The following is a 12227-nucleotide window of genomic DNA, read 5'->3' on the forward strand; positions in this document are numbered from 1 at the left end:
TTGATTATTTAAAGCTGGCCTCTAATGAGGCCACTTCTTCAAAGCATGTGTCCTTCGCCCCACTCTCTCAACTGGGGCGTGTGTGTGTGTGTGTGTGTGTGTGTGTCTGTCTGTCTGTCTGTCTGTGTGTGTGTTGGGGAGGGTCTGAAGAAGACACAGGGGGTTTTGCTCCTGTTTGTTCACAGCCCTGAGTGAGCTGTAGGTGTCAGCCCACACCTTGGACTACTCAGTACTTACTTTTGTGGGGATTTCCCTGGTGGCTGGCAGTGTCCTCTTTGTGACTCTGTAATCTCCACAAGTCTCCTCAGGTGATAGATCCATCTGTCAATGCCAGTCAGAGTGTCAAGTTGAGACAGGACAAGGCAAACTGAATTAAGGGTATAGGGCAGGAGGCTGGTAAGGCTAGGCAGAGAGATTATCAAGAAGCTGATGGCCTCACCATACTTACCTCCTAGCAAACTGGGGCTCAGGGAAGCAGCTTCCTGAAGCTGAGGAGCCACTCTGAGGTGTTCTCCCAGCATCCCTTGGAAACAGGGACGCCAGCAAACCTCTTACTGTCGTCTTCTCGTAGCTTGGGGAACTGCAGAGTGCTTATGACGAGGCCAAGAAGATGGCTTACCAAATGAAGAGGAAATGTCACCACCTCACCTGGGACCTGGAGGACACGAGGGTGCTGCTGGAGAACCAGCAGAGCAGGAACCACGAGCTGGAGAAGAGGCAGAAGAAGTGAGTCCTGTCCCACACTCAACTGCACCACCAGGGTGGGCTGCATGGCGTAGGGGTGCACTGAGGCCTCACACTCCCCCCAAAATGAGGGTCAGCCTCTTTTCATGGGCCCTTCATTCTAGTCCACTTCCACACCCACCTGGGCACATGGGCAAGCCCTTGCTCTTACACAGGAAAAAATGACCTCACTCCATGCCAGCCACTTGCTGTGTGACCTTGTCCAGTGATAGCATCTCTCTGACCGCGGGATGACTGGCATTCTAGAGGTATCCTAGACTTCCGTCCATCTCTAGAGAGTCTCTGACAGGCCACAGCCATAGCTAGGCCATAAACACACTGACAGCTCTCAGGTTTCTCCTAGTTGCCAGCTCCCTCAGTCCTTGTCTGGGAATTCTGTTCCTCTGAAGGGTGGCAGCTCCCTGACAGAGAGGCACTAGGGCTGTGGTTCTTGCCTCATAGAGAGTCCCTCTCCCCCAGGTCTTGCATGGTGTGCCCTGTAAAGGAGTTCATCTCCCATACTTGCCTTCCTGTGTCCCCGAACTCACCTGTCTGTGGAGTCCTGCTCTCCACCCGTCAGCTCTGGCTTAGACATAGGTTTTAATGTTAAATTCCTGACATCACACATGGAGCATCCAGGTGGACGAGTAGTTTGAAGGGAGCCGTGGGACAACTAAAGTGTTTGTTCAATGGACATGTTGCCTGAACAGCTCTAGTGATATAGAATGTTCTAGAAGCCAGTGACGCTTCTGTGTGTCTCTCCAGGGTCTTCCCGAACCTAGGCATGGCTACCCCCACCACTGATTGTTCCACACTATGAGAATTCCCCACCCCCATCCTGGCTTCTCTATCAAGTGGTCCAGAATGCTCCCATCTAATGTTGGAGCTTCGTTGCCATAGATACCCCATGCATGGGTCACAAAGCTTCCTTCCGAGAGCTGACAGAGTTCTTGGGGAGAACCGTGTGTCACCCCACTGTCCCTGCCCCTTTGGAGATTGGGTTCTGGGCAGGCCTGTGCCAGGTGGAGTGAAGGGGTGTGTGCGAACGTGTGGTCCACAAGTTGGGGGTCTGTGAAAGCCTCTTTGGCATCGGGTGTTGTGTTTTAAGACAAGAACTCCTCCAGAACATTTGCCATTTCCTGGTGTGGCTGTCGTACCTCACCTGCCCCAGGGCATGGACAGGTAGATTGGCTGTGAGGTTAGGGAAGCTGGGTTCAAGATGACTTCTGCCACTGTGGAATTTGGGGCTCAACCAATGCTTCTGTCTCAGAGTTTCATTGCTGTCAAGAGCCACCATGACCAAGGCAACTCTTATAAAGGACAACATTTACTTGGGGTTTGCTTACAGGTTCAGAGGTTTAGGTTAGAGTTCCATTATCATCAAGGTGGGAACATGGCAGCATCCAGGCAGGCATGGTGCTAAAGTTGCTGAGAGTTCTACATCTTCCTCTGGCTGCAGCCAGGAGAAACTGACTCTTCCACACTGGGTGGAACTTCAAAGCCCATCCCCACAGTAATGCACTTCCTCCAACAAGGCCACACCTCCGAATAGTGCCACTTCCCACGGGCCAAAAATATTCAAACACCACACTCCACTCCCTGGCCGCCGTAGGCTTGTTCAGGCACATGAGCTCTGAACCTGTTTCATCCACGTGCCTCCTGAGCTGACTCTTCTGCTTCTGTGGGTGCCTATCACTCACTGGCTCTGTTGATGTAGAGAGTGCAGAGACCCCAGCCCAAGGCCCAGGTTGTGAGAACTGTCTCATCATTACCATCGCTCAAGATTCAGGGGCAGCAGACAGAACTTCTGAAATGATGTCACCAACAGCCAATCAGAATGCTTCTGGGCTGTTCCAGTAGGAGGGCTTTCTAAGGAGAGCTATGATTGGCCCTCTTGGGAGCCTGGGGCTATGGAAGACTGCCGATATGATAATGATCTTATGTCGAGAATCATTGTCAATAATGTCCACGTGCCAGGTGCCATACCAGGATTGCTGGAACTGAGGGGCCTATGGTGTGCGACTCAGCCACCCCTCACTGAAGCCTGGCCAAGTTCTCGGGGAAGGATGCTCACCCTGATGAGCTGCAAATCTGCAGAGGTTGAATGGCCAGGAAGGCAGCCCCCTGGTGGTCAGCTTTGTGGAGGGGCAGGAGCTCCTTCCTCGGTTTCTGATGACCTATAGGCTCCTTCCTGTTTGCTGATGCCACAGGGCTACCTGAGCAGCAGGCACCTGTGAATGCCTGGCTGCCATCATGGGCGCCCGCATGCTGGTCATAGACACATTCAAAACCCCGGCCTGGAGAGGGAAGGCGCCTCCAATACAATGGATTAGCACTCTCTTTTTCTGTCCTTCCATCTTTCCCTCTCCTCTCCCTCTCTCTTCCTCTCCTCTCCCTCTCTCTTTCATCTCCCTCTCCTCTCTCTCCTTCTATCCCTCTCCTCTCCTCTCTCCCCCTTTCCTTCTCTCTCCTCTATCTCTAACTCTATCTCTTTCTCTTCTCCCTCTCTCCTTCTTGTCTCTCTCTGTCTCTATCTCTCCTCTCTCTTTTCTCTTTTCCTCTCTTCTCTCTTCTACTCTTTCTTCTATCTCTCTTTCTTCTCCCCTCTCTCTCCTTCTCTCTCCTACCTCTCTCTTCTCTCCCTCCCTCTCTCCTTCTCCCTCTCTCTCACTCCCTTTCTCTTTCTCCTGTTTCTCTACCACTTCTTTTTCCTATTTCATATTCTTCATTATAAACACATATTATTTAATTTTCTCTACATTTAAATACTCTTTTAATTTTTGTTTAATGTTTGATCTGGTTTCTAATATTTGGATGAAAGTCCTTTAGAAACCTGAGACTCCTTCCATGATGTTTCTGGTTCCCCCACCCCAACAACCTCACACAAGAAAAGCTCATTCATTACTCCTTCTTGTCTCGTGTTTTAAACTCTACCCACAGTTAACCCTGCCTCAGTTTCCCCTACGGTGGTTCCCTGATGCATGCATTCTGCTTTGCGTAGGTTTGACTTGCAGCTGGCCCAGGCACTGGGGGAATCTATGTTTGAGAAGAGCCTCAGGGAGAAAGTGAGTCGGGAGAACAGTGGAGTTCGCTGGGAGCTGGGTCAGCTTCAGCAGCAGCTGGAGGTAAGAAATGGAGACTCATGGCTCTCTGAATTCTCTAGAAATTCCAGCATGCATCTGCCGCAGTGGACAGAGGAACAGAGCCCTCGGTGGGTGCTGTGACCGTGCAGCTGCCAGTGCTGTTCCCAACATGTCCTCATGACACCCACAAAGGCTGACAGACAAATAATTTTCTATAGCGTGTGCTCTGGCCATAGGTACAGGATCCCAAGTGCTACCTGGGAGTTCCCAGAGGCTTAGCAGAAAATAAAACAGAGCAAGTTATATTCTTATCAGGATCCACAGCCTGCCCAAAGCAGCCTTTGCTATAGAGGGCACTTGTGACATCAGCTGCTCCATGTCCTTGGGTGGCTCCTCATGAACCCTCAGGGTGACCTGTGAACTCTTTATCCTGCCGTTTATCCTCTCCTCTTCAAGAGAGAGCCTGCAGACTTGGCCCAGGGTCCAACTTCCCTCTGTGCTCTCTGCCTCCCTGATCCCTCAGCCTGGCCCCAGCTGAAGGTTGCCATGATACCTTGTTTCTTCTTTTCACTTCCTTTACATGCACTGAGGCACGACTTCAGGAACATCCCTGTCCCTCCATCTGCTGAGCTCCCTTTGAGCCTTCTCAAAGCACAGCCATGTTGGGGGAAATGGGGGTGGGGCAAGAGCGGAGGAAGGCAAAGTGGGGGCCCGGGTGGTAACGTTAGCTTGTCCTTTCAGCACTGGGGAAACTGAGTCAGGAAGATTCTGGAGTTGAAGTTAGCCTGTGTTACATGGGGACACCTAGGCCTATATGCAGAAGTTGGAGCCCTCCTGGGAGAGGACCACGGTCATGTGACTTCATTCCTGTGCCCTCTCTTTGTAGCAAAAGGAGCAGGAAACCTCACAGTTGAAGCAGGAGGTGGAAAGGCTGCAGGGCCAGAAACAGGAGCTGTTGAACTGTGCCTCCCTGGGGGATCGAGGTGTGGCCAGCCTGAAAGAGAAGGTCTGGGAGTTGGAGTCCAAAGCCCTTGAGCAAGAGAAGATCCACAGCCAGCAGGAAAATACCATCAAGCAGCTGGAGCAGGTGGGAGACACCTTGCCCTGGGCAAGCTTTTCACACAGAGGGATGGCATGAAAACACACATGGGGAACCAGGTGCTTGCAGGAGTCCCACACCAGTCATCTCTTTGCAGTTGCTCATACTGGCCACACCAGGTGCAATGGTACACTGCCCAGTGCCTCTCCCCAACACCAGTTCTGTGACGGCAGGGGGTTGGTTTGTTGGTTGGCTGTTTGATCACTCTTCCTTCTCAGTGCGTCTTGTAGCCAAGAATGACACCAAGTGCACTGTTGGTGTTCAACACGTAACAACTGTAACAACTGACCAAGTATCTAACGTTACGGATCGCTGTCTGTGTATGAGACTCTGCCCTTCAGTCTCCCTGATCTTTTCCTGTGGAACCTCATACAGGACATGGGGAAGATTGTTCCCTCCATGGATATGATCCTGATCTTTAGATAGATAGATAGATCGATAGATCGATAGATAGATAGATGATAGATAGATAGATAGATAGATAGATAGATCGATCGATAGATAGATAGATAGATAGATACATAGATAGATACATAGATACATAGATAGATACATAGATACATAGATAGATACATAGATACATAGATAGATACATAGAGAGAGACAGAGAGATAAAGGAGGGTGGGTGAGGATTTGAACTGAAGTCCTTAGACTATGAAGCTCAGGTGTTTACTTCAGGCACAGAATCTGGGAGGGGGAGTTAGGGACGTAGGGTTTAGGGGATGCACAGTAACCGAGGGATTAGGCAGGGATGGAAAACCCGTCTCCCAGTGTCCTCAGGGAAGCAGCTGGCACCCAGGTCCATGCTGAACCACAGTGTTTGAAGAAGTTATGAGACAGAAACAGCAACAGAAAAAGTCTAACCACAGCAATGTGAGCCAGTAAAGCACAAATTAAGTGGGTGCCAAGAGTTGTCGAGGTGGCTGTAACACCCGCCATCCCCGCAACTCTTAGAGGCTGAGACAGAAGAATCACCATGAGTTCCAAGCCTGGGTTACATAGAAAACTTGAAGCCAGTGTAGGCTAAAGAGGCATCCTGCCCTTGCAAAGAAAACCCACCATTCAGAAATAGACTCTGCCTTAATTAGGGTTTCATTGCTGTGAGGAGAAACCATGACCAAGGCAACTCTTATAAGGACAACGTTTAATTGGGACTGGCTTACAGTTTCAGAGGTTCAGTCCATTATCATCAAGGTGGGAACATGACAATGTCCAGGCAGGCATGGTGCTAAAGGAGCTGAGAGTTCTACATTTTGATCCGCATGCAGCCAAAGGAGACTGACTATCCCATAGGCAGCCAGGAGGAGGCTTCCAATCCCACTGGTCAGACTTAAGCATATATATGAGACCTCAGAGTCCCACCTACACTGGTGATATACCCTCTGCAGTAAGGCCACTCTTTCTACTACTGGGAAGTAAAGCCACTTCCCAGGGGCCAAGCATATTTGAACCACCACACTCACTAAGGAGAAATGTGAACAGTGATTCACAGACCCACACTCTCACACACTTAATGTCAGGCTAGCATTCCTGGTTCTCAGAGGGATGTAAGGGTGGAGGCAGCTGTGATTTCCTGTCCTCGTATGAAAGCCACCCAGTTTTTTGAGAGGAGGCAGGCTTCAGTTCTTAACTCTGAAGGAACTTCTCTTGGAGGATTTTTGTGACTGGCAATTCTGTTTCAAACCTGCCCATGGTGGGAACACACACCAGGTGACATGAGAGGCTGCTGTCAGCACACGTACTCTGTGCGTCCCCTCGAAGCCAGAGTGCCAGCATCACCCGGATGGAGCCTCCTGGGTGGAAGGTGCAGTTGTGGGAAGAGAAGGGTCGGTGTCTGGAGGGTCTCGGAAGCTCATGAGTCACCATGGAGTGTTCCTTAGCCAGTTGTTTTATTGAGCACAGACGGGTTCTGGTCCTTTCCACCTCCCCAAAGCTCAGAGTCCCGCTGGAATCAAGTGTACCTTGGGTGTGTTGATCTAGTCTTGGGAAGGGCTGAGGGAGGTCGGGAGGACTCACTAGAGAAAGTGAAAACTGAAGGCTCAGTCAGAATTGGCTAAACAAGAATGTTCCAGGTGAGCTAGACTGATTCTGCAATGGCCCAGAGGCCACGGGCTCATGTGATACCCAGAGAGAGGCACCCCAGATGGTCTCCCAAGAGAGCTCATTATCCATAGGATTGCAGGCAAGCCCTGGGGTTTCTAGAGTGTTCATTTCTCTGACAGGAGCCTTGCCCATCCCCCAGCCCCAGGTCTAATCGATGACAATGGCACTGTTTGCTCCGGAGGGAATGCCGAGATTGGCAGAGCGTTGAGAGGCAGCTCCAGGTTGTGTCTGTGAGCACAGACAAGCCAGCAGGCATTTTCGAAAACCCCGTTATCATTTCTTGAAGGTTCCTCCCAGATCCATTGGCAGCCACAGGCAGAAGGAGATGACACAGCTTCCTAGCTTTCCCAACCCGAGCTTAACCCGGAAGGGAGGCTGAGTGGATACTGCACCCAAGCCCTGCACGGCACAAATCCTCACAGAGGCCAGGCAGATATTTATTGATCTCAATAAGGCACTTTTTCCTGTGAATTTTATGTTAACTCATATAAGCTTGACATAAATGGTATTGCGGGTGTCAGAAGTGCCCAAGAGGCTGAGGAAAAATGAAAAAGAAATATTATATTTCCTCAGACAAGCCCCTCATCTGGGATCACCCTCCAATAACCTCTGCCACTGTGTAAAAGCTGCAATCTTGGTGAGGCTAATTTAGCCAGGATAAGCCAGGGGCTCAGCGCACATCCTCCATTACTGTCTTCATGTTCATAACACTTTAGGGGCCCAGATCTGTTCTTCTGTTCCTTTACTCTGTCTCCACATTAGAGACAACGGCTGTAAACTTCTGAGCTCTAGGTTGCTTGGAGGGAATTGAAAGGGATTCTGAGGTTTCGCCTAAACCCAGTGGGAGGGTGTGACGAATGTGTGAAGGATCGTAACCATAGGAAGGGCAGAAGTAGTGTTGGGGACATGACTGCTAACTTTAACTTTTTAGGGTAGGAAGAATGTGACTATACTCTGAGGCATTCCTTAGAGAGGAAAGTCAAGGATGGTGTGGAGGGCTGGGGATGTAAGCATGGGGCTGGAGACCTGGGTGCGATGGGAGGGCTGTGGCGTGGAGGACTGGGGCCGTGGGCGTGGCGTGGAGGGCTGGGGCTGTGGGGGGCTGGGCACAGTGCTGTGCCATAGGGCTGAGAGCTTGGTCGTGAAACTTCATGCACCATCCTTGTTTGCTGCCCTCAGCTTCGCCAGCGGTTTGAGTTGGAGATTGAGAGGATGAAGCAGATGCATCAGAAGGACCGTGAGGACCAGGAGGAAGAGCTGGAGGATGTGCGTCAGTCCTGCCAGAAGCGGGTGTGTGAGCTGTGGCCACAATGCACCCCATGGTCCCACTGGGGAGAATGCTGAGACCCGGGACCCAGAGGCATGCTCATTCTATGACCAACAGAGACCTTTGTTCCCTGGGGGATTTCAAGAGTCTGGGGCTCAAACTTCTTAGGTGCAATCCCAGAAGCTTCTAGAATGCCAAGCACACTCTTTGCCACATGACAGGCTGTGGGTAGAGATGCTGTGGGTAGGAAGCTTGAGGGCCTGGCTGGGTCCTTGCATTTGACCCACATGCTTTGCTGACTGACGTTCCTCAGCATTCTGCACCTGAGACCCAGGCTCACTTCCGTCCTAGTCTGTCTGCTATCTCCTTCACCAACCTGCCTCTGACAGCACACACGGGACACCTGAAGGTGGCTGTGAAGTTCCAGCCCACACTACCCTCCTCACTCTCCATCAGCCTTTACTTGTCTGTGGTCTGTCATCAGCGCCCTCTCCTACTATGGTGTCCTGTGACTGGACGTTTTCTGCTGCCATGGCCCATAAGCTCTCAGTTTGATGAGAGATGGGTGAATCTCTTCAGTGGTGCCATAGTTCCTGGAGTTTGAGCACCTCTTCCCTCCCCTTCCTGTCTCCTTTCCCCCTCCCGCTTCTTCCTTCTTTACCCTTTCCTCCCCCTTTTCTCCTCCTTCCTTCCCCTTTTCTCCTCCTTCTTTTCCGCTCTCCCCTCTCCATCCCCCTTCCGACTCCTTTCTCTCCCTCCCTCCCTTTTCCTCCTTCCTTCCCTCTCTTCCCCTCCCCTCCCCCATCCCCTCTCCTCTCCTTCCTCCTTCCTTAGTTCTGTCTTCCTTCCCCCTTCCCACCCCTTTCTCTCCTTCCCTCCCCCTTCCTTCATCCTTCCCTCCTCTTCCCTCCCCTTTCCTCCTTCCTTCCCTCCCCTCCCCTTCCCCCTTCCCACCCTTTTCTCTCCTTCCCTCCCCCTTCCCTCCCCCTTCCTCCTTCCCTCCTCTTTCCTCCCCTTTCCCTCCTCCTTCCCTCCTCCCTCTCTCCCCTTTCCTCCTTATTTCCCTCCCCTCCCCTCCTCTTCCCCCTCCCCTCCCCTCCCCTTCCCCCTTCCCTTCCCTCTTCCCTCCTCCTTCCCCCTTCCCTCCTCCTTCCCCCTTCCCTCCTCCTTCCCTCTTCCCTCCTCCTTCTCCCTCCCCTTCCCCTCCCCCTCTCTCGTCACCCGTGTGAACCACAGGGAAATATTCTTCACCCTCTCCCAAGATGTGCTTGACACAGATGTTTTATGATTTGGGGCCATTTTTTCTAAGTAACTTTCATCTCTCAGAAGCAGACAAGAGCATGGCAACTATATTTCTTACGGGTCTTTTATACTTACATTATTTATCGATTGGTGTGTGTGTGCCTACATGCTGTGTGACATGTATGTGGAGGTCACAGGGCAACATGAGATCTGTTCTCTTATTTCTCCGTGTGGGTCCTGGGGTTGAACTCAGCGTTTGCTGGGCAGCTCTGTAAAGGCTGAGTGTGGGAGCTTTTCTCTCCTTTGACAGATGCTGACGGTGGCTCCCACAGGAGACAGTTAGTGACCCGAGGTGATGCTGTGGGCATTTGGTGTTAGCGAAAAGGACACTGACTCCTCTCAGGAGTGTCCAGTTGCTGGTTGCTTGACATGAGCTGCAGACTGTGTTCCAGGAGGGTGGAGGGGTCGGGCTGTACCACCAGTGGGACAGCTTCTGCTGGGCTGTACCACCAGTGGGGCGCCCGGTGTGTTGGGTAACAGTGAGAAATCAGAGTGAGCTGCAAATTAGGTAAAGCGCTACCACTCAGAAAAACACTGTAGCCCAGGGTGCCCATGAGAGTATTCACTGTCATTGGTCTGTGACCTCAGGACTGCATGCTTCAGTGCTGGCTGGGGGGTTCTGGTAAAAGCCACCTTGTAGATGGTTCCTCTTAATGTGTCCTTACCAAACGGAAGAGAAAGAGGAGGAGAAAGGTGGATTTCTGTTGTCTTTCTCTATAAGGGCACTAATCCTATTGTGGGGTGACCCCCCTAAAACCTCCTTTGGTCCTAACCTTCCCAAAGGGCCCTTCTAAATTTCTTCCCACTGGGAGTAGAGAAAACTCATAGTCTGTTCCACCAATCTGTACATCCATGTAACACCATGTGTCCCTTGGCTGGCAAAGTGGATGTGTCTCTTTATAGACCATGTGGTACCCAGCCCAGCCTTAAGGAGTCAGAGGGCTGGGGGAGAGAAGATAGTTCAGTGGGTCTCACACACACACACACACACACACACACACACACATGCAGGTGCAAAGACCTGGGTTCAAATTCCCTCTCTATTGTAAGAAGCTTGGTGTGAATGAAGTCTTTGTGACACTGGGTCTGGCAGACAGATGCAGGAGGATTCTGGGAGCTCAAAGGGCTCAGTCTGGTTGATGGGTGGGTCCAAGATTTGCTGGGAGATGGTGTTTCAAACTATAAAGAAGAGACAATAAAAGAAGACACCAGGTATCGAATTCTGGCCTCCACATATGCACACACCAGTCAACATGTACCTGCGCATGCACACACACATACACACACACACCACATATACACACCACACATGCACACACCCACACACACATAAAAAACATACACACAAACAAACACACCACACACATGCACACACACACAAACACCACATAGACACACACATGCACACACAAACACCACACAGGCACACACACACACACCACACATGCACACACATAAACATACACACAAACACACATGCACACACACACACAAACACCACATAGACACACACAAACACCACACAGACACACACACACAAACATACACACAAACACACACACCACATACACACAAACACACACACCACACATACACACACACACACACACACACACACACACACACACACACACACACCACTATCAACATGCTAAGACCCAAAAAATATTCAAGCGGTGGCCATGACTGCAAACTTCACAGTGTGTGCCAAAGGAGTCCCCCAATCTGACCATCTCATTCCCCCCTTTTTTGCCCAGGTTCCAAACTTTTAGATTCCTAGGCTGTTTCACAGACCTACCCCTCCAAGTCACTAGGCAGCATTAGAGTACAGCCACCAGCTGCATGTCCCCTCCTCCCAGGGCCCTGGCAGGGGCTCTGTAGCTCAGAGCCATTCAGGGGTGCTCACGCCTGTCTCGTGTGTCCACAGCTCCGTCAGCTGGAGATGCAGTTGGAGCAGGAGTATGAAGAGAAACAGGTTGCTCTGCATGAGAAACATGACCTGGAAGGCTTGATCGGAACCCTGTGTGACCAGGTAAGGGGTGCACAGTGTGTGGGGGCATCTGAGGGTCCCACGAGATAGCCGGGTGCACGGGAAAGCCAGCCACAGGGAGACATCTTCAGGAAGGGCTGAGGACAGGCCTTCAAGCTGACCTCTCCCTGTGTCCCTAAAGTGCCTGCTGTGCCACCCACCCTTCCCACTGACTCTGAAACTCTCCGGAGCTGGTGGCCGGCTGTGTTCTTAAACGAACAAAGGAAGTTAACAGAGCAGCCTCAGTCAGGATGGGCTGGTGAAGCAATATGGCTCTTGACAGTCAGCTGTGAACATGCTTGCACTGAGGGGCTGAATATGATGGCCACCATGCCCACAGATGACCTTGTAGGGACAAGATTATTTCAGGACTGAGAGCCAGACTGGGAGCTAGGCAGGGGTGTCTTCTACCTCTCCTGTCTGTCTGTCTGTGGGCAAGCTTGTTAACGGCCCCAAGCTTGTAGATTAGCAGAGACTCTCAGGCCTGTCCCTGCCCTGTTCTGGGGACCTCAGTCTGTCTTGGTGGTGGTGGTGGGGGGTTTTGAAAACAATGCCTCTTGTGGTGGGGACAGAGCATGGGGTGCTGAGCACACCACCCGCCCACTGCAAGCTGCCACATGG

At 51.5% G+C, this 12227-nt stretch overlaps 1 protein-coding gene across 2 annotated transcripts in view; it reads left to right on the forward strand.

The window, feature by feature from the left end:
- The window catches only part of MYO18B (myosin XVIIIB), a 199813-nt gene that overhangs the window by 96166 nt on the left and 91420 nt on the right, over positions 1-12227 (forward strand). For both annotated transcript variants that reach the window (XM_080940828.1, XM_080940829.1), the window contains exons 29-33: positions 572-726; positions 3725-3848; positions 4693-4893; positions 8188-8298; positions 11505-11609. In XM_080940828.1, coding sequence (XP_080796954.1) covers positions 572-726; positions 3725-3848; positions 4693-4893; positions 8188-8298; positions 11505-11609 — 696 coding nt within the window. The remainder of the gene's footprint in view (positions 1-571; positions 727-3724; positions 3849-4692; positions 4894-8187; positions 8299-11504; positions 11610-12227) is intronic.

Source organism: Micromys minutus (assembly GCF_963924665.1).
Source record: "Micromys minutus genome assembly, chromosome: 29".
Classification (NCBI taxonomy): domain Eukaryota; kingdom Metazoa; phylum Chordata; class Mammalia; order Rodentia; family Muridae; genus Micromys; species Micromys minutus.